General features: G+C 51.8%; 1 protein-coding gene across 2 annotated transcripts; it reads left to right on the forward strand.

The window, feature by feature from the left end:
• Positions 1–1,094: 1,094 nt before the first annotated feature.
• ARRDC2 (arrestin domain containing 2) lies at positions 1,095–21,315 on the forward strand. 2 transcript variants are annotated; one of them, XM_056822114.1, is made up of 8 exons: positions 1,095–1,720; positions 16,493–16,559; positions 16,983–17,130; positions 18,040–18,142; positions 18,420–18,676; positions 19,458–19,620; positions 19,927–20,078; positions 20,455–21,315. In XM_056822114.1, the coding sequence occupies exons 1-8, from the start codon at positions 1,468–1,470 to the stop codon at positions 20,506–20,508; spliced, it is 1,197 nt and encodes a 398-aa protein (XP_056678092.1). In that variant the 5' UTR covers positions 1,095–1,467; the 3' UTR covers positions 20,509–21,315. The 2 variants fall into 2 exon arrangements, with proteins under 2 accessions (XP_056678092.1, XP_001362402.1); XM_001362365.4 differs by lacking the exon at positions 1,095–1,720 and adding an exon at positions 15,800–16,174.
• Positions 21,316–22,147: the final 832 nt, after the last annotated feature.

Genomic DNA, 22,147 nt, shown 5'->3' on the forward strand with positions numbered 1-22,147 from the left:
TGGGTGGGAATAGCTATTCCCACCCAAACTACCAGGAAGTCTGGTGAAAAGGGACCTTCCCTCAGGGGGAAACCTCTCCAGTGAAAAGGTCAAAACCTGGGGTTTCTACACTCAAACTAAATAAACTGGGGATCTCTAGATTTCCATGTTGACAAGTGATCAAAGGGTCTCTTGTTTATAAACACCTCCAGTGACAAGGACCTCACACTGGGAGGAAGAGAAGGAAACAAAGGGAAAGGAGAGAAGGAAAAAAGGGGAAAAAAACAAGGAAGGAAAGAGAAAAAGAAAGGGAGGAAGGAAAGGGGGAAGGAGAGAAAACAAGGAAGAAAGGAAAGTAGAGAAAGAAAAAGGAAGAGAGAAAGAAGGAATGGAAGGAGAGGAAGAAAGAAAAAAAGGAAGGAAAGAAAAGGAAAGGAGAGAGGAAGGAAGGGAAAGGAGGGAGAAAAAGGAAGAAAGGAAAGGAGGAAGAGAGAAAAGGAATGGAAGGAAGGAGAGGAAGAAAAAAAGAAAGGAAGGAGAAAAAGGAGGGAAGAAAGGGAAAGGAGAGAGAAAAAGCAAGAAAGGAAAGGAGAGAAAGAAGAGGAGGAAGAAAGAAGGAATGGAAGGAAGGAGAGAAAGAAAAAGGAGAGAGAAAGGAAGGGAAAGGAGAGAGAAAAAAGGAAGAAAAGGAAGGGAAGGAAAGGAGAGAGAGAAAAAGAGGGTGGAAAAGAGGAAGAAAATGAAAGTAAGGAAGCTAGGTAGATAATTAGACATAGATAAATGGAAGGAAGGATGGATGGATGGATGGATGGATGGATGGATGGATGGATGAACGCCATAACCCGTCGTGGGCTATAACAAGTGTGTTCTTCTCTCTTTCCCCTGCCTGGACAGTTCTCCAAGTGGGTCTTCCTGCCTACACGCTCTCCCTGGCAGTTCATTTTCCACGGCCTGGCCAGTTACAAGGCACCTTTCCCAAAGCTGGGAATCCCCACTTCCCAGAGCCTCAGGGCACATACGGCCAAGGCCAGCAGGGCGGAATTTCCAGCCCCGAGGGTGGGAACCTTCCGGCTCAGAGGCTGGGAGGGTGTATGCCCTTGGGCGGGGCTTGCCGACAAGGTGTGGCCTCGGGCCACTTAGGGGCCCCAGCAGAGTTCTGCTTCTAGCAGGGGAGCTGCGGGCGTCTTATAGAGCCAGAGCAGGAGCCCAAACCTCCCAGCAGGACCTCCCTGCCACCCTGCGGCTGCCCCTCCAAGCTGAGCAAGAGGCCAAGTCAAGGGCCCAGAGGAGCCGTTGGTCCTCCATTCCCCCATCCCTCCCTGCCCCTGGGGCTCAGGACTCCCAGACGTGAACAGGGAACCCCCTTCCAACCTCACCCCCACCCCCAGCCCCTGCCCAGAGCGGCAGTCGTCCCACCCCCAGCTCCCAGGCCAGGCTGCCAGCGAGGCGCTGCTCCCCGCCCTGGCTGCCCTCCGACGACACCTCGGCATGGGGCCCAGCGCAATCCGCAGCTTCCGGCTGGAGCTGAGGCCGGGCATCTATCACGGTGGGGAGCTGCTGAGAGGCCTCTTGGTGCTGGAGCTGAGCCGACCCCAGCGGGTGAAGGGCCTGGACGTGGCCGCCAGGGGGGCCGCCTTCGTGCACTGGCTGGATAGTCGCAGCGTGGGTGTGAACGCAGTGTACCACGACTACTCAGCCTACCAGAGCTTCCTCCGAAGGCGAAGACAGCTGCTTCCCCGAGGTAAGCCCTGCCCCGAGCCACACTGAGGGCTCCTAGCTGGAGGAAGCAAGCACGGCTGTTCTAGGTCTCCATCTTCTTGGCCCCCAAAATGGACTTAATCCTCCCATGTTTGTGAAACTAGATCTCTGAGAATGGGCCTCAGTTTCCCTAGTTTGTTTCATTTTTCTGAAAATTCACCTCCTCTTCCCTTCCTAGAAATGGGCCTCAGCTGGCTCACCCTCCCTTTCAGTGTGCTTTTACTGTAATTTATCAAGTGTCTACTATGTGTGCATTCAGGCATGGAGAATTGCCTGCCCTAAGGCATCTAGTCTGAACCCGGAATGCTGAGTCGAGGAATCAGCAAGCAGCCAATTTTCTGGGAGTTTTGAATAGCTATTATTAGCTATTAATAGAATAGCTAACATTTACCCTAGGGTATGGGGAAAAGGAGTAATAAGAAACAAGTCTGGAAAGGTAGACTTGAGTCAGTGTGAAAAGGGTTTTAAATGTCAAAGTCAAGCGTTCTTATATTTTTACAAAGGGGTAGTAGGGAGCCACTGAAGATGGTTGAGCCAGGGAGTGACACAGGTCAGATTTAGTACCTACTTTCTCATATTGGCAGCTATTATGTGGACCAGAGACCTGAGGCAAGAGGACTCATGGAAACTATTGCTGTATAGTCTTGGTGAGGTGGCCTGGCATCAACCCAGGTTGCTCTGTGAGTGAATGAATAAAGTATTTATTCATTAATTGCTTATTAAGTAGAAAGCGCTTTGCCAAGCTACAGGAATAAAAATAGAAAAGTAAACCAGTGTCCTTCATATCTGAATGGCAGAGATGATACATATGAAAAGTTTGGGCTGCAAGTCAAATGGAGAAGTCCCATGATGCTCAGGGTGTAGTAGCAAATGAGATGGTGATGCTTCTACTATAATGTCATTTCCTCTGATGAAATCATAACAGTTTCCAACGCCGAACCATCGGACAAGCATCGATAACTTTGGTGACAAAAAATCTCTCTTTTCTGGGGCTTGGACCCTGGGCTAGAAGTCTCATTCTTGCCAAGGTTCTTGGGCTCAGGGCCCTGGGCTGCCTCCATCAGGGCCCAGGGGGAGCTGATGGCCAAGGTGGTAGTAGTAGTGGTTTGACTTTATGTACAGGGCAGGAAAGCCAGCCCTCTGAAAATGGGCCTCAGTTTCCCTAGTTTTGTTTCATACACTTCCTCTTCTCTTCCGAGAAATAGACCTCAGCTGGCCCACCCTCCCTTTCAGTTTGCTTTTACTGTTATTTATCAAGTGTCTACTATGTGGCCCTTGCTAGGAATGGCTGCTCCCTTCTCCATCATCCTTCCCTGGATGGCTTTCAGGACTTGTGGTCTGGGGAGTGCTGCCAGTCTTGGGGCTTCTCTGTCTAAGCTGGCTCTTGGGGGCTCTGCAATGAGCAGTGTCCACCTCAGTGGGGGCTGGGCAAACATTGGGCTGATGATGATGATGGTTTGGGGGGAGGGAGCTCTGCTGTTCCCCAAGTTCTTGGGCTCAGAGTCCTGCATCCTCTCCAAGAGAATGGAGATCATGGGGTAGTGTCCTGCTTGGCACAGGCTGCCTCCTGGCCCTCCTTCAGGGGCCTTGGCCTTTCAGCGAGGCTGGTGAGGCTGGCCGCCTTCTTTGGGGCAGTTGGTAGAGCTAGCTGCTCCCTTTCTCCTGAGAAATGATGGCAGAAGAGCTGTGACTGTTGAGAAGATCCCAATGACAGCTATTGGGCAGCCAGAATTTATAGAACTGGGAAGATTGTGCTGGAAATGGCCAAGCACTCCGGTATCTCTGCCCAGAAAACCCCAAATGGGGTCAGGAAGAGTCAGACTGAACAAGGACCACAAAGGAAATGGGAGGGGAAGGGGCAAGGAATAAGCATTCATTAGGGACCTCCTGTATACCAGGATCTGAACTAAGAGCTTTACAACGATCTCATTTAATCTTTACAACAATCCTGGGAGCTAGGTGCCCAATTTTCAGTTGAGGAAACAGAAGCAAACAGTGTGAAGTGACTTGCCAGAGTCACACAGCTAGTAAGTGCCTGAGACTGGATTTGAACTCAGGTCTTCCTGATTCCAAGCTCAACCCTCTAGCCACTGAGCCTCTTGGCTGCCTCAAAAAATATCAGTTTGGGGAAGTGGACAGGTTTAGGAAGGAGGATAATAAATTTCATTTCAGACATGGTATGTTTGATATGCTAATGGGATATCCAGATAGAAATGAGCAGCAGGTAGCTGTTAGCCAGAACTGAAGCTGAGGGAAGAGATCAGCATTAGATTTGGGAGTCAGCCAGCATTCCCTGTTGGTATTATTATTAAAGCCCTCACCTTCTGCCTTAGAATCATACTGTGTATCTGTTCCAAGGCAGAAGAGCAGTAAGCGCTAGGCAATGGGGGTCAAGTGACTTGCCCAGGGTCACATAGCTGAGAAGTGTCTGAGATCAGATTTGAACCCAGGACCTCCTGTCTCTAGGCCTGGCTCTCAGTCCACTGAGCCACCCAACTGCCCCTTCCAGCCTCTCTTATTCTATGCTATTTCCAGTTAGAGTGACTTAGAGGTAGCTGAAAAGGACAAGTAGGAGGAGGACCAGCAGGGAGCAGAGGTTCCTTTCTCAACTCATTTGACAGATGAGGGAAACTGAGATAAACAGGGTTAAGTGGCTTGCCCAAGGGCACACAGCTAGGAAGAGTAAGTATGAGATGACTGTCTAAGATTTTGGCCAGAAAAGGAGTAAAAAGGCCCAATAGCCTTAGAGAGTATTAGGACTGGTTCAAGTAAAGTGGTTGTTGTGGTTGTGGTGGTGGTGGTTGTTGTGGTTGTTGTTGGAGGAGGAGGAGCTTAGGGTTATTTGTAGGCAGAAGGGAAGGACCAGGAGAAAAGGAAAGGATGAAGGTGAGAAGGGCTTGGAGATAAACTTAGAAAAGCAGTGAGCCCCCAATCTGGTCCTATAAACATTTGTACCAGTTAAATGCTGGGAATCCCAAGATGAAAGGAAATGAACTGATCCCTGTCCTCCAGGAGCTTACATGTAAACAGATAAGTACATGCAGGATAATTTATGGCATCGAACAGGGTAGTAAACACACAGCCTACAGGCCCACAACCCTCCAGAACCAGATTTAAAAGTAACTGGGAAACATTTAACAAAATAAATAAACATGTAATAAAATAGAGATAGTTACATTTTACTTATTTATATTTGTTAAACTCTTGCCTTGTATCTTAGAATTAATACAGTATTGGTTCCAAGACAGAAGAGCAGTAAGGGATAGGCAATGGGGGTTAAGTGACTTGACCAAGGTCACACAGCTAGGAAGTGGCTGAATTCAGATTTGAGCCTAGGCTTGGCACTCCATCCTGTGAGTCATCTAGCTGCTCCCTAGCCTGCTTCTTTTGCAGATGAGCCAACTGAGAACCAGAGACTTTAAAATTACTTTTCCAAAGTCATGTAACTAAACTGGCAGATTCAGATCTTCTGATCCCAAACCCAGGATTTCATCTGCTCTACAACAGACAGGGAGACTGAGGTCAGAGTAGGAAAAGAATTGTGTGCTGTCACAATGCCAGCTGCCACAATGAATCTCTAAGTATTTGTTATAAACTTTTGATGTGCCAGGCATGGTGCTAAGAGCTGGACTACAAAGAAAAGATAGTTCCAGTCCCTAAGGAGCTTCCAGTCTAATGATTACAGTTAGAAGGAAGGCAATGTGGTGCAATGGAGAGAGTATCTAGATTTAGAATCTAAAGGGCCTGGCTCTATATGTGGACTAGTCCCTTAACTGATCTAGGCCTCAGTTTCCTCCTATGTAAAATGAGGGAATGAGGGCATCTAAGTGGCTCAGTCAGTCCTGCTGGAGTGGGAAAGCCCTGGGTTCAAATCTGACCTCAGACACTTCCTAGCAGTATGATCCTGGACAAGTCACTTAACCCAGTTTGCCTAGCCCTTGTCTTTTTATCTTAGAGTTGTTACTAAGGCAGAAACTGAGGGTTCTTAAAATAAAATATAAAATGAATAAATAATAAAATTAAAAAATAAAATTAAATGAGGGAGTTGGACCAACTAGCCCTTAAGGTGCCTTCTAGTGTCAGTCTATGATCCTGGACCTCCTCTGGCCCTAATCCTGACTGTCCTACTGTCCCTACACCGACTCCCTCAACCCTGTTGAAGGCCTTGTCCTCCTCATTCCATGTGTCCCTCCCATCCAAGCCCTTCTATAATGGGGAGGCTGCTGGTACACCCAGGACCCATTTACACACAGGAAAGCAAACTGAAAAGGCCTCAGGCATCCAGGTGTGAAGATAGAGCGCTTTGGCCCATGGGTAAATATTTACCCCAGAGTTTGTGCCAGCTTGGGACCTGCCTGCTGAAAAGGCAAGAGGTTGGATTCATAAAATAGACAGGGGAAGCCAGTGAACTGACTGGCTGTATGATCTTGGACAAGTCCCTTCCCCTCTCATACAATGAAAGCTTTCAAGTGGAGGGTCTCCATGGTCCTTCAGCCCCACCTACCCCATCCCAGCTCCCAAGGTTTGTTCTCCCAGAGTCTTTCTGAAGGAAGCATCACAAGGGAAGAATGCTGAACCAGAAGACCTGGGTTCAAATCTTGTCCCTACTTCTTACAGTAAGACCTTGAGGAGTTAGCTTCCCCTGTCTAGCTTCAGTTTCCTCATCTGTAAAATGAAAGGGTTGAAGTAGATGACCCCTGATGTCCCTTCCAGCCTGGAATTTCTCGCCTCTATACTGCCTGTAATTCGGAAGGATGGAAGCAAATGTTCCAGGCAGGTGGGAAACAACTGGCAAAGCTTTTAGGACAGAGAAGTCCCAGGCAGGGGGAAAGGACAGAATTCCTGGGGTGCTTTTCTTTTCTTGTCTTTGCTTTCCTTTTCTCTTTTTTCTTTTCTTTTTAAACTGTTACCTTCTGTCTTGGGATCAATACTGTTTATTGGTTCCAAGGCAGGAGAGTGGTAAGGGTAAGGGTAATGGGGGTTAAGTGACTTGCCCAGGGTCACACAGCTAGGAAGTGTCTGAGGTCAGATTTGAACCTGGGTCCTCCTATCTCTAGACTTGGTGCTCTAGCCACTGAGCCACCCAGCTGCCCATCAAGAGCATTTTAAAACCAGCTGGGTCTGGTGAGGACCCTTTGTGGAGGAAGCTCTGGGCAACTTGACCTGGGTGGCTCTCAACATTGTCCTATCAGCCCTATCCGGAGCTAGCAGACCAGGCGTGGGCCAGGGATGGAGTATCCAGGGCAGGGATCTGGCAGCTCCACTTCAAAGGTCCCCGCAGGGATGCTCCTTCCCCCTCGAGGGATGCAGGTCTGTTTGTTCATTCATCAGGTGTTCATTAAGCACCTCCTATATGCAGAGCAGAGGCAACATAATGTATGTAGACAGAACTAGAGGCAGCCTCACAGATCAATTCCATTCCCCCTAACCCCCTTAAATATTTGGAAGACTATAGACAATGTTTGCTGGATATTCATTAAGGTGACTAGATGACACTGTGGAGTCAGGAAGACCTGAGTTCAAATCTAGCCTTAGAAAGGTACTATCTGTGTGACCCTGCACAAGCAAGCCACTTAACCCTGTTTGCCTCAGTTTCCTCAAGTGTGAAATGGGGCTAATGATAGCACCTACCTCCCCTGTGTTGGGAGAATTAATCAAATTATATAAATGGAGATTCTGAGCCTAAGGGACTTCTGGGGGATGGAGTCCAAAGGCTCGAAATCTCCATTTATACAAAAAGAGATAGTTGCGAAGAACACAGTGCATAGTTGGTGCTTCACAAATGCTCATTCCCTTCCCTATTCACAAGACTCACAATGAGCCTGGGAGGGGGAAGGGAGGAAGGAAACAAGCACCTACTATGTGCTGGGCACTGTGCTAAGCGGTTTACAAATATTTCATTTGATCCTCATAATGACCCTGGGTGCAGCTAGAGGAATAGCCCATGTTTAGCCAAAGAAGTATGAGCTCTGGTCCGAAGCATCCGAAGGGTTCTCCTATGGAGAGAACAAATGTCACGCTTGTCCTGCTCAACCGCAGCCAGCAGAGCTCAAAGCACCCCTGGAAGGGGTACAGAAGAGCCCTTTCTGCCCAGAAAGGAAATGAGCTGCCTGGAGCTGGCTTGAGCTCCTCCTTCCCGGAAGTCACCCAGTGCAGGCTGCTGAGGGCTCCAGATAAGGAGATCAGCCAGGTCCTGGGAACTGGTGACAGGGGAGCAGATGGAGGGGAAGGATAACTGGCTGGGCACCTGAGGCTACAGCTTTGGGATGCTAGGACATCCAGGTGGAAACGGCTGGAGAGGTCAGGGAGACCTGGGGCTCAGCTACAAAGATTATCTAGGAAGAGAAGAGGGAAGAAAGGGGCCTAGGGCAACCTCTTGGGCATGTCTGCATGGAGGGCTTCTGAGGTTCCATAGACATTCTGTGTCCTTAAGAGCCCTCCCAGCCCTGACACTCTGTGATCTAAAGTCTCTCCCATCTCTGACATCCTCTGTTCTAAGGGCCCTCCCAGCTCTGACATTCTGTTCTAAGATCCCTCCCAGCTCTGACAATCTGTTCTAAGATTCCTCCCAGCTCTGACATTCTCTGTTCTAAGCTCTCTCCCAGCTCTGACATTCCCTGTTCTAAGCTCCTTCCAAGCTCTGACATTCTCTGTTCTAAGATCCTTCCCAGCTCTGACATTCTCTGTTCTAAGCTCTCTCCCAACTCTGACACTCTGTTCTAAGCTCTCTCCCAGCTCTGACATTCTTCTAAGCTCTCTCCCAGCTCTGACATTCTCTGTTCTAAGCTCCCTCCCAGCTCTGACATTCCCTGTTCTAAGCTCCCTCCCAGCTCTGACATTCTCTGTTCTAAGCTCCCTCCCAGCTCTGACATTCCCTGTTCTAAGCTCCTTCCAAGCTTTGACATTCTCTGTTCTAAGCTCCCTCCCAGATCTGACATTCTCTGTTCTAAGGTCTCTTCCAGCTCTGACACTCTGGGTTCTAAGAGCCCTTCCACTTTCACTATTCTGTGACTCCTCTCTTCTCCCATTGAATTCCTAACCATCCTTTGAATCAGGGGACTCATTTTTTTTTAATGCAGTTGCCAAGATTATTTAGAAGAGGAATCCTGAGGCTTTCTGAGGCCTCTGAGACTGCCAGTGGGATCCAACACACTCTTGAGCCCCCACTCCCCCCCCCCCACACACACACACTAGTTGAGAAACTCCGCTTTAAATTGGAGCTCAGTGCTATTTCTACCTCCTCCAGGAAGACCTCCTCCCTGATTACCCCCTTCCCTTTGGGCCTTTCTTTCCCCTTCAGGGAACTAGATTCCTCCCTGGGGCTTCGCCTGATGAGAGTTTTCTCGGCTCCCAGGAGGGGGACACTTTCTTTCCTAAAACGCTGCCCGGAATTCCCCAGGTTCCGCGCAGCGGTCCATACTAAGCAGGTTATTTTGTATTCACTTTGCCTATTGCTCATTAACTCTGTATACTTTGTAGTCCATCCTGGGGGCTTCCCGCAGCCCCTTCCTTGTTCGCCCACTAGATGGCGCTGCAGACGCACAATCTATCTATTCCAGGTGTCGGGGAGGGCGGCCGGCGGAGGTCCGCGTCTGACCTCAGTGTCCTGGGCAGGAGCCAGCCCTGAACTTGTGACTAGGTGTCCCGGTGTGAGGAAGGGTGGGGTCGGGAAGGGACCGGCCCGGGCTGTACTTTTCCGCACCTCCGGGATGCCTGGCCAGAGCTCAGGCGGGCAGGCAGGCAGGCAGGCAGGAGTCAAGAACGCAGAAACAGGGCGCGAGCTCTGGGCGCCTTTCTGAGAGTGGACCCGCCCCTCCCAGGCCAGCGCCCCCAGGAGATGCCGGCCCGGCCTCCTTCCTTCCTTGGCCCTTGGTCGGGGCCAGCCCTCCCTAATCTTCACCCCTGGCCAGAGAAATCATTGCATTCAGAGAGTGCTCCCCTCGCCCATTTTACAGAGAAGGAAGCTGAGGTCCAGAGAAAGAAAGCTAGCTTTGTGGGTGATGAGAACGCAGCACTGCTGGCACTACAGAGAGACAGGCTGGTAGAATGAGGAGAGCCCCTGGTGGGGGAGAAGGTCGGAGCTAGATTCGAGTCTGCTGCCCCTTCTCCATCCTCTCTGGGGGAGAAGTCTTAGCCGTTCCTAGAACCCCTGGGAAGGAGGTCCTAGTGGGGTCCCCGCCTCTCTTGGACCTGGGGCATGTTTATTACTTGAAGCTCCTTCACGCATGTTCCCTGAAAGTACAGTGTGATCTCACCCTCACCCCGGCCCCTGCTCCGTCAAGCCTGGCCCCAGCCTCCAGGAGAGGACATGGCCCTCTGCCACCCCCACAGCAGGAGCTGGCTCTGGCTCTGGCTCTGGGGGAAGAGATCAGCTGAGCCTAAACACTGCCCACCCTCCAGCCGGCTTCCTGAGGAGAGGCAGAGGAGAGAGGGGCCACTGGGACTGGCAGGTCACTCACCAGACAGCCCACCAAACTGGTGCCTGGACCCCTCCTGGCGCAGAGGGCAGGGATGCCCGAGGAGGAAAGGCTACTGGGGGAGACCTCTTTGGACAAACTTTGGAGGGAGCATCTGCCTTCAGATCTCGGAGGGAGCTTAGCTTGGAGCCTCCAGGTCCTCTGGAAGAAAGAGATGCCAGACTGCCAGCCCAAGAGAGAGCCCTTCAGAGGGGAGACGTCCTCAACGTTGTCGTTGTCGTCATTATTATAGCTAACATTTCTAGAGCACCTCCTAGGTGCCACGTACTCCGCAAATATGGTCTCCCCTGAAGGGGGAAGTACTATATTATCTCCATCTTACAGAGAAGGAAACTGAGGCAAAAGAGGTGAAGTGACTTGCCCAGAGTCACACAGCTAGTGTCTCATTTAAACTCAGGTCTTCTTTACTCCAGCTCTTTGAAAGCTGTGTGTCTCAATGGATTGAGAGCCAGGCCTAGGCACAGGAGGTCCTGGGTTCAAATTTAGCTATACTTCCTAGCTGGATGACCCTGGGTAAGTCATTTGACCCCCATTGCCTAGCCCTTACCACTCTTCTGCCTTAGACCCAATTCATAGTATTGATTCTAAGATGGAAGGTGAGGGATAATAAAAGGTGGGTCTTAGCCTAAGGACCTCAAAGACCATCTAACTTAGTCCTCCCAATTTACAGATGAGATAACTGAGGTGCAGCAGAGAGGAAAAGTAAGTTGCCAGAGAATTTGTCACATAGGTTATGGGTGGCAAAATCCTAGTAAGGAGGTCCCCTGACTCCAGGCCTGGCTCTTTACCTCCAGGCTATCTCCCCCAAAATGAGGAAATGAAGCCCAGAGAGCAGAAGTGCTTACTCAAAGCCAAGCCTGCTGACAGGGCTGAAACCATACAGGAAGTCATTGCCAGAGCTGGGATTTTGAACTCAGAGCCCTCTGATGACTCCAAGCCACCCTTTCAGCTTCTCTCTCTCTCTCTCTCTCTCTCTCTCTCTCTCTCTCTCTCTCTCTCTCTCTCTCTCCCTCCCTCTCATGCCCAGTCTTTAGTCTTTCTGTACACACGCACGTACACACACGTTTACATCATCTTGATTTCCAAATCCGTTCGCCTCTCGCCCAACCAGCCATTGTGAGAAAGAATGAAAATAAAACGCAGGGCACCCTTCCCCCATCAGCATTTCTTTGTAATTTTGTCATTTTTAGAATTTTAGGGTTTGGGGTAAAGAGATTTTATTTTCCCAATTACACGTCATTACAATTTTCCACAGAAGTGTTCCCTCTGCTCCAGAGGGAAGATCCCCTCCCTCCCCTTCCCAGAACTGATCATCAATTTGTCAGTCAACATTCATGAAGCGCCTACTGTGTGCCAAGCTCTAGGGGTGCAAAGAGCCAGAAGACAAATCCCTGCCCTCAAGGAGCTCCCAGTCTAATGGGGGAGACAAGATGCAAATGACTCTCTATGTACAGTCAACTTCCATGCAGGAGAAACCGTAAATAATTAGCCGTTGGGACACTAGGTAACACTGTGGATAGAGAGCCAGACTGGAGTCAGGAGGTCCTGGGTTCGAATGTGGCCTCAGACACTTCTCAGCTGTGTGACCCTGGCAGGTCACTTGACCCCCATTGCCTAGCCCTTACCACTCTTCTGCCTTAGAGCTGGTCCTCATGTGCATTCTCAGACAGAAGATACAGGAGGGCTTTTTAATCAGCTGAGGGAAGGCACTCCATTGGGGGGGAAACTGGATAAGGTGAACTTTTAGCTAGAATTTGAAGGAAGCCAGGAGGCAGAGAAGAGGCAGGAGAAAGAGAGGAGCTATCTACCGGGGTGTGCAGAATTCCGTACCCATAGTCCTCTCCTTCCGCTCACTTTTCCTCATTCTTTTCCTCCTCTTACACACTCATTCTCACAAGTACATTAGGTCATTCCTCCTATGCACAAACGCCCCCCCACTCATAATGGGTGGGGACCCCAAGGTCAGGAGTTTCGTCCTGGGTCCCAGCTTTAAACAACGCTGTGCCAGTCTTCTAGAAAGATGGGAACATTCTGCTCCCTGCTCTGCTAGATGGGTGGGTGGAAGTCTGCATCTCCAGTGCTGGCCTTGCTTGGGCTGATCTAGCAGCTGGGGCCCCCACTCCCTGGGGATGGGAGCCTCCCTGCCCTCTGGCCTCACACCCGGGACCTCCATCTGTGTCCCTGGCAATGCCGTCCCCTCCTTCCCCCCTTCCCTGCTCCCAGACAGCCTGATGTTGGGGAGAAGGACAGGGAACAGAAGCACCCACTCCCACCCGTGCTGGGGAAGAGAAAGTAGTTTTGTTCTCTGGCCGCAGTGGGTGGGAGTCCCAGAGAGACCAAATTGGACTTGATGGCTCAGTGAAATGTCCTAACAGTTAGGGCTGCCCCCCAGCCCCAGAGGAATGACTGGCCCAGAGAGGATTTCAAGCTGAGCCTGGACAGCAGCTTGTCCAGTATTTTACAGCACGACTTCCTTCTGGGCATGGGATGGATGAGCTGACCGCTGAGCTCCCTTCCCACTCTCAAGTTCCAGGATTCTATGAAAGCCTGGAACTCCAGACACAGACAGCAAAGAACACCAGAGAGGTCTGAGTCCTTTAGGCTAACCCTTGGCATTAAAATTGCCTAATTAGAAGTTGAACCCCAGGACTCTCTCCCCCAGCATCCCACTTCCTTTCTCAGGGTATGTCCTTACTTTCTGGAGACAAAAGTTTGTGTGTGACCCTGCCCCTCTCTTTTCTCCCAGTCCTGACTGGGAAAACTTGCTTTACTCAGGCTTTTACTTTTGTTCTTTTATTTTCCTCTACTTTGTGATTATTAATAAATCTTATAAAATATAATACTTGGGGTGATCAGATATTAATTTTAATCTCACAAAACAAAACCCATGAGGGCAGCTAGACAGACGGCTCAGTGGTTAGAGTGCCAGATCTAGAGTCCCAAGGACCTGGGTTCAAATTTAGATTTAGACACTTCCTAGCTCATTAAACCCTAGTTGCCTAGCCCTTACTACCTTTCTGCCTTGGAACTGATACTTGTCTTGATTCTAAGACAGAGGGCATCTGCGTAGCTCAATGGATTGAGAGACGGGGAGGTCCTGGGTTCAAATATGGACTCAGACACACATCTCAGTTGCGTGACCTAGGGCAAGTCACTTGACCCCTATTGTCTAGCCCTTACTGCTCTTCTGTCTTGAAACCACAGGTAGTATTGATTCTAAAGTGGAAGGTGAGGGTTAAAAAAAAAAGACAGAAGATAAGAGTTTAGGGAAAAAAATGAAATGAAGAAGGTCCAGAAAGACTTGCAGGCTCATTGATGAAGAGCTGGAAAGAAGGGACTTCTAAGGTCTTCAGCTCCATCTCCCTGATTTTACAGATAGGGAAACTGGGGCTCAGGCTCCTTAAGTGATTTACCTAAGGTCCAACTGCCTCTAAGAGTGAAGTGTGTGCTTTCTTCGCTAAGGCACTGGCAGATTCCCCCTCCCAGAAGGCCTTGCGTGGAGGAGGCTGGAAAGATGGTTCTTGTTCTGGTAGGGATGAGACTAGATTGCCTCCAAGGTCTCTTCCTTCTCAGACTCTGTGAGAGAGAGAGAATCCCAGCCCTGGCTCTCCCTGCCCCATAGTGTGGCTCAGATCTTCCCAATTCCCTTTCCTTAGCATAAATAAACAGTTAGTTAGTTATTTCTTTATCTCTGTGCTTAGTACGCTAGATACTGTTTCTCTAGGAGCAGCCTAAGGAAGCTGGCCAGAGGTGTTCTTAGCCTATCTAGCCCAGCCCTGTCATTTGACAGCTAAGGAAACAGACTCCAGAAAGGAAAAGGACTTGCTTGCCCAATGTCACAAGGTAATAAGTAACAGAGCTGGGATTGGAAGTTCCCCGTGCCAAACCAGGCTGCCTTTTTTCCTTTCCAGTGAGGAATCCCCGGTCCTTAGGGAGGAGGGAAAATCCCCATAGATCTCCTCTTTATCAAGGGGGGAGGGACATGTTTGGATAACTCTGTTAAGATCTCTGCCTCCTCTGTCCACCCCCAGGCCCAGGAAAACTCCCATTTCCCGCAGGTAGAAACCCGGCTTTAGGATGGGCAGGTTTCTGGGAGTTCTTGGACCTAGGGGGGTGGGGAGGGGATGAAGGGGCTTAAGAGGAATGGGGGGGGGGGCTAGCTGGGCAAAGTGTGGCTAAAGTCACTTTGTTAATAAACCAACCAGCTCCTCCGTGGCTTTTTTTTGGGGGGGGGGAGTTTGGAGGAGTCTCTGACCATTTCCTTTCCTGCTCTAGGCTGTGGGGAAATTCCCAACCCTGCCCAACTGTTCCATCTCCCACCCGCTCAGCTCCGGGCCAGGGAAAACTTGGTGTCGGACCAGTAGCGATGGCAGATCCCCTAGCTGAGTGAGATGTGCCAATCCTTCCTTAGAACAGAGAATGTCAGAGCGGAAGGAGGACTCCTGGACCTCTGTTAGCACCCAGAGAATCAGAGAGCGGCATAGCCGAGAGGACTCATCACAGACGGGCAGAGCCCGAACACCACAATCTATGTAGAGCTAGGAGGAAGTAGGGGACCACTGTTCAATCTATTGCTATAGATGGGTAAACTGATCCTCCGGGATGGAAAATAGCTTGTCTAAAGCCTTTTGTCTTTTGTTTGAAGCGCTTTCCACCTCCGCCCACCCCTATTAGTTTATTAAATGGGGCAAAGAAGTTCAGCCCCGAGGTTTGCAAGGCGTTTAGCTTGGGGCCCTGAACTGAAAAGTGCCATAAAAGTCCCGAGACTCGAGATTCGGGACTTCTGGGTTCCAATGTCGCCGTGTCCTTCCCTGCGTGACCTTGTTTAATTCTTCCCCGGACTCCTTTTCCCTATAAGAGGGCATTGAATTAGAAGTGTTAGGGTTTGGGGGGCAGAATGGTCAGAAGTCCTGGGTTCAAATTCTTCTTCCAACCCTTTATTACTGTGTGTCTAGAAACCATATGCTTCCTTGAGCACCTCCGAGTTTCGGCTTTCCTTCCGTAAAATGGGGAAAGAGCCCAGTCTCAGGATGGACACGAGGTTCAAGGCCGTTGAGACGTGTCCTAAAGGGCTGTAGAGCAGTATGTTGGCATCGTTATTCTTGGACTGGGGCTGGGGCGAGGGATGCACGCCTTAGGTGAGACGGTAATTCCAGCCCCGGGCTCCCGGGATCAACCTGCCGGACTTTGCCCGGGCAGCGCTCCCTAGAGCCAAAGGAGGGGCAGGCTGGGCGCAAAGAACCTTTCCGTGGTTTGGGTATACGTAGATCGGGGTGGGGAGGCTACTGGAGACCAGAGGTCCTGGATGAGGGGACAGACGAGTCCCTCTCAGAACCAGAACCAGGCGGTCTCGGAGCCCCGCCCAACAGTTCAGGAAGGCGGATTTGCTGTAACAGCCTACTACCTCCGGCAGTGGGAGCGTATGGGTCTCCCACGTGTTTGTTTTTCTTCGGCGCCGCGCCCCGCCGTTAGCCACGCCTCCTCCGTCGCGCCATTGGCTGCGCTTCCTCAGGGGCTCGCTGTATGGCATGGCGATTGGTCGGAGACCTCTTTTCAGCCCTCCCCATGGCCTATAAAAGCTGCTGCGGGCGCTCTTGGGTAGAAGAGCCTTTAGTGGGACGCTCTCCTCTGTTCGGCCTCTTTTCCTGGAGTCTCGCCTCCGCCCCTTTCTTGTTGATCGTTTATCGCCGTGATGATTTTCGACAAAGTGAAGCGTTTCGCCGTCTTACTAGACGGGCCCGAGCCCGAGCCCGCCTTCAGCGGTGGCCAGGCCGTGTCCGGAATGGTGCTGTTGGAGCTGGCCGCCGCGGCGCGGGTGGGATCCCTGCACCTCCGCGCCCTAGGCTGCGCCCGGGTGCACTGGACCGAATCCCGTAGCGCCGGCTCCAGCACTGCCTACACACAGAGCTACAGTGAGCAGGTGGAGCTGGTGAACCACCGCGACACGCTACTGGCCCCAGGTACGGCCCCCCACCCGCCCCGGTGCCCGGAACCTCGGGGATGTTGTGGGGGGTGGGGTGTGCAGTGTCTTAAGAGCACTGGTGCGGCGGCCGTGTGGTCACTTCGAACAGCCTGCCCCCTGCCAGCTCCCCTTCTGTACTCTTCCCCCCCCTCAAGTGGGAACGAAGATGATCCTGCCAGTCTGAGCCGACCACTCCCTGGCCAGTTTTGTTGTCTGGGGAAGAGTTGGTCCTAATAAGGTCTCAGCCTGCTCTTCATTCCCCCGCCCTGCCCCCATCACAAACCTCACCGCACCCCCCATTTCTTCTGCCTTGCAGACTCTGGGGACACTACTACCTTACAGCCCGGGAGGCACGAGTTTCCCTTCAGCTTCCAGTTGCCCACGTAAGTGTCTGAGCTGGGCACCTCTTGATGGGACCCGGGGACTAACGCTCTGACCTGCCCTGTGGGTACTAAAAATACCCTGGGCCTCTGGGTGGTACCACCTAATATTCTCCCATGTTCCCCTCTTTCTGTCTCCCGGTCTGCCTCTTTCTTCTCCATCCCTTCACTCCCCTTTTCACTGTCCCTGCCTTTCTCTGTACACTCGCAGCCCCCCTCGGTCTCCCTAGCTGCCTTCTCCCATCTTTCATTCTGTATCCTCTCCCCATCTCCTCTCTGCTTTCCTGCTCCCCCAATCTCCCCCCTTCCCAAGAGCCCACATGTACATTCATGCTTGGCCAGGTGTAGATCAGAGTCCGGGAATTTCCTATAAGCTCTTTCCCACTTCCACCCCCAGATTCTTACCTGCCTCTCTTTGCCTGCCAGGACTTTGGTGACCTCATTTGAAGGGAAGCATGGGAGTGTTCGATACTGTGTGAAAGCTAAACTCCATAGACCCTGGGGCACAGCCAAGCGGGCCAAAAAAGAGTTCACCGTCATTGAGCCCATCGACATCAATACTCCTGCCCTGCTGGTATGTCAGTGGGCAAGTGGCAGGGACACCCTAGAGGAATCCCATCCAAGCACTTATGTCCCTGATGCTAGACCCCCCTCCTCACCCTCTGAGAGGCTATGGAGCATCCAGCTCTCCCAGTGCCAGCTTTGGGGGCTAGTCTAATGCGTCTCCCCATTCCTAGCTCTTATCCTTGGCTCTACCAAGTCCCCCACACTAAGCCAACTATGTAAGGGGAGGTCTTTAAGGGGAAGGACTGGGAGGAAATAGAGGAAACTCCCTGAATGACACTGAGCTTCTTTAGCCTCAGTTTCCTCACCTGCCAGAAAGAGTGATTCTGTCTCTGCCTTATGGGATGCACCTAGAATGTCTGATCTGGGAGGAAATCTTCATTAAAACTGAGCTAGGGAGAGTGGCAGAACAGGGCTTTGGGAAAGATTTTCAGAGGACTTCTGGAAAGTCCCAAGGCAACATGCTCTATGTGGAGTATGGGTAGTATGGGAGTATGGGTAAAAAGGAGTGACCAAGAGGGCCTGGGCTCGGCCCTTATCCCTGACCCATACTGACTCTGGGCAATTCCCCTCACCCATCGATGCCCCTGACAGCTTTCTATGGCTAGAATCTGTGCTACCCTGCATCTGGTAGGAGAAATCTCCACCCTTTGATGCCATTGAAATCCCAACTCCAGGCCTTACTCCTCATGGGAAAGCCAGAACCTACTCTGTGCCAAGTCTTTGGGCATTGGAAGAGCTTGTCCTCTCCATTGAATGTAAGCTCATTGCCTGTAGGGCCAGTTTCCTCGGACCTAGCACCCAGGCTGTGACCCCAACAAGTACAAGGAGAGGGTGCCCACCCAAGCCCTTGCAGACGTTTGGCAGGTGCAGCCTCCCTATGAAGAATCTCGTTTATTTTGAATTTGTCCTTTCACAGGCACCTCAGGCAGGTGTGAAAGAGAAGATGGCCCGGGCCTGGTACTGCAATCGAGGCCCAGTTTCCATTACAGCCAAGATTGAGAGGAAAGGTTATACCCCAGGTAACTGGGGCACTGTGTGCTCACCTGCATGGAAGGGGGAAGCCTAGAGGGAGGCTGGTCTTTCTTGTTTTTAACTGTGCCAAGGGGACCAGAGGTGGATAGGATGGCTGAAGGAGCTGGCCTTTAGCAGTTCTAGACTAGATACTGGATGCAGTGTAGAAGTCCCTGGGGACTGGGGACTGGGGTCCCCAAAGGCCCCTCTGACAGGGATGTTCTATTGCCAGCACAGCCACAGTGCCGGGCCTTCCCCATGCCATCATGTATTCTCTCCCTCCAGGCGAGGTCATCCCCGTCTTTGCTGAGATAGACAATGGCACCAGCCGCCCCGTTGTGCCCAAGGCCGCCATTATCCAGACCCAGACCTTTGTTGCCCGGGGATCCCGGAAGGAGAAGAGATCTGTGGTGGCAAGCATCGTGGGGGATCCTGTCCCGGCAGGGAAACGGGAGCTATGGCAGGGGCGGGCCCTGAAGATTCCCCCTGTGGGACCTTCCATCCTGCAGTGCCGGATCCTTCACGTGGATTATTCTCTAAAGGTAGGACCCCCCAGTAGAGTAATCTTGATATTTGCCCAGGAGTCAGGCAGCTCAACTAGCTCACGATCACGAGGACCTTCTCCCCGAGGGGGGGGGGGGGGGGGAATGGACTAAGATCCCTTCCGGCTCTTAAGACTCTTGGCAACAAGAGGTTTCTTGCCATAAGCTTGCTTCATTGCTGCACCTTTAGAGTGCCTTGGAACTGAGCCTAGGCGAGTACCCAGGAGCTAGATTTAGAGCTGACAGAATGGGAGGCGGATGGCTGCCTGGGCCCTGTGTTCCAATCCTTCTGGAAGGGCATGGCGGGGGGAAATACATCCCGGCCCCTGCCCTCGGATAGAATGAAGCAAAGGGCCTGAAAGATCACTGGACCCCCTTCTCACACACCCTGGAGAAGGAAGCTGAGCAGGGGTTCTTCCCACCCGACAGATGAGGAAACTGAGGTCCAAGAAGAAGTGAGCTAAGACTTGATGGAGCTGAGTTCTCTTGGCCCCTGGCCTGGGGCTCTGACCCCAAGTGTCCTGGGAGGCCACCATCGGGAGTCCTTGGAGGAAGCCTTTCCCTTCTGAGTCTCGGCTTTCTCATGAAAAACATGGTTATTATATGGTCCTGTAATTGCAATTAGTCATTGCAGTGAGGTCTGGTGGCCAGGGAAGTGGCCTCTGAGCAGGGAGCCCCGGGGGTATACAGGACCTCAGTGAGAGGCCCAATCAGCTCACTGTGGAGCCCAAGGCCCGCTCCTTCCTTGCCCCTAACAGCTTTGCTCCTGTCTCTTTCCCAGGTCTGTGTGGATATCCCAGGCACGTCCAAATTGCTCCTAGAGCTGCCCCTTGTCATCGGGACCATCCCCCTGCATCCCTTTGGCAGCCGGACATCCAGTGTGGGCAGCCAGTTCAGCATCAGCCTAGACTGGCTGCATATGACCCTCCCGGAGCAGCCGGAAGGTGAACTCTTGAACCCCATGCTGAGGGAGGAGCCCCGGGATGTGGGGAAACTGGGCTCCAGAGAAGGGGCTCCCCAGTCCCTCTTTCTGCCCATTTTGCTGACTCCTGTGGGGGGCACCTCACTTTGTGTTCATGTTTTCTCACCCTTTAAAATGAGCACCAGGGAGGGTGGAACAAGAAGGCCCGTGACCTGGGTCCCCCGGCCCAGGAGAGGCCGGCTGGCGGGTGGGAGGGCCCCCTCGGGGAGCAGAGCTGAGCCAGGGGGAAAGGATGAGGTTCACTCACCGGCTCCCCGTGCCGTTTCAGCGCCCCCAGAGTACTCAGAAGTGGTATCTGAGGAGCCGGGGTCAGGCCTCTCGCCTCCACCCCAAGAGGCCGGGAGCAGCCGGGCCCTGGAGGGCCCCTTCTTTGCCTACATCCAGGAGTTCCGATACCGTCCGCCTCCCCTGTACTCTGAGGTCAGTGAGGAGTTTCTCCCCTCTTGGGGAGGTTTTCTTTGGGGAAAATGCTTTTCCTGGGTTTCGGTCACTGAGGGTGCCTAAACGAGGAGCCCCAGAACGTTTCCCCTCCCTTCCACCTGGATCCTGTCTCCCACATAGAAGCCGGTAGGCTTTTTGTTTTTTAATCTCAATTTTTTAAGTAACAGAAAATCTATTTTCTCCCTCAACAAAGTCTTAAGTTAGTCCTCATGCAGTTAGTAAAAGATTCCCAACTTGGCCAGAACCAAACAACCCTGTGAAGCCATCTCCTCTGTCAAGAGAAGCAGCTTCAGCTTTGGGGGGGGGGAGCCCCAGGAACTCCCCGTACCCCTCTGACTCTTGCTGCTTCTGCCAGGTGGATCCTAACCCTCCCGTGCAGACCATGAGGCGGCGATGCATGACATGTTGAGGCCTAGAGGCAGTGGCTTGATTCTGACCAGAACCAGCTCCTGGGATTCAGTAAAGGCTCCTGGCTGGAGTGAAGCCAAGGAGCCCCGCTGGACCGCCTGGCAGGAGAGCAGGCGGCTTCCTGGGCCTTTGGAGCAAGGGGCAAGGCTCAGCATGACTTTAGGGCGCAGCTGCCGAGTTCCCCCCTTTTCTCTGGCCCCAGATTCCTTTTGGGTGAGGATGGTCCCTGATGCGAGGCCGTTGTGTCCGTTCTGGAAGCAGCTCTGAACTTGTTCTTCGACCTGGAATTGAGAGCTCGGCTCTGCCCACAGCTTTGGTCTGAGGACTTGCAGGGATGAAGCGCACTGGGCCCAAAGAGGAGCCAATAAGGCTGAGACTCTGCCTCACTGTCCCCTGGATGGATTCGATGGGCCGGGGCAGCAGGGGTTTGGGACACTGTTCCCACTCTTCCCCTGGATCTCGCAGGGAGCTGGGCCTGGGGAGGAGAGATGGAATGAGGAGTTAATGTGAAGGGGTGGTCCGTGGATGCTAAACAGGACAGCCCCTCTGCAGCTGGTGCTGATGCCAGAGGGACCAAGGGGGCTGCTGGTCCAGGGGGGCCTCCCCTTCCGGGGCCTGGCCCACCACCGTGCTCTTACTCACCCAGGGAAGGAGCAAGCGTTTGCTTGGCCTTGGCCGAGAACAGGAATTCATCCACACTGTGGTTTTGATAAAAATCAAAGAGCATTCAAGAGAAGCTCCTTTTTTTGTACAGGTTTTTGTTTAAAAATAAATAATAAAAGTGAGTCTGTGCTTTCTATCTACCAAAGATGGATGTGTTGGTTTTCCTTTCCTCCCTAAAGCAACTTGCATGAATTTGAATAGCTCTCAAGAGGAGAGGATGGGAGTTTTTTTTTCTATATTTTTAGCATTTTGAAAGCAAATTGGGGTTCAATTCTCCCTCCAGCTTCTCCCCCACCCATTGAGAAGGCAAGCAATAGGAAACCCATTATCTGTGTGTGAACTAATGCAAAACATCTCCCTAGTAGAAAAAACAACTTGAGAAAGAAGTCGGCTTCAATCTCTGTTCAGACGTCATCTTTTCAGAGGTGGATTTTTTCTAAATTGATATTTTTTGGACATCGCCATCTTTTCCAAAAATAGCCTCGCCTTGCGCCCAAGAAGGGAGAAAGGCAGTTCCATAAAGCGTACCCGCATCACCCAGCGGATGCAATACTTGGTGTCTGTTATTCTTCCCCCACCCTTTGGCAAACAGGAGGGAGAGAAGATGCTTCCCATCTCCTCAGGCCCCAGCGCCGCCATCATCATCATTGCAGCCTCCCCCCCAGGCTTTGGGGCTGTTAACATGGGAGTTATTTTTTCTCTTTCTGTGCCTCAGTTGATGAAGGCTCCCAAGCACACCAGAATTCTCAAAATTCTTCCTGGTCCTCATTTCTTAAAGATTCCACTGGATTCATGGGCCACAGGCTCATTTAGCCACTGAACCAAATCTGTAATTCCTTCGTCTCTCTACAAATCCCTTCCCTAGCAACCACCCCAGGAGAGTTTGTGACAAGCAACAAAAGCACTCAGAGAGGTTATGTGAGTCCCTTGAGGTCACACAGCCAGTGGTTTGTGAGGCATGCCTCAGCCCTTTAAGC

Source organism: Monodelphis domestica, chromosome 3 (genome assembly GCF_027887165.1).
Source record: "Monodelphis domestica isolate mMonDom1 chromosome 3, mMonDom1.pri, whole genome shotgun sequence".
In the NCBI taxonomy this organism is placed as follows: Eukaryota; Metazoa; Chordata; class Mammalia; order Didelphimorphia; family Didelphidae; genus Monodelphis; species Monodelphis domestica.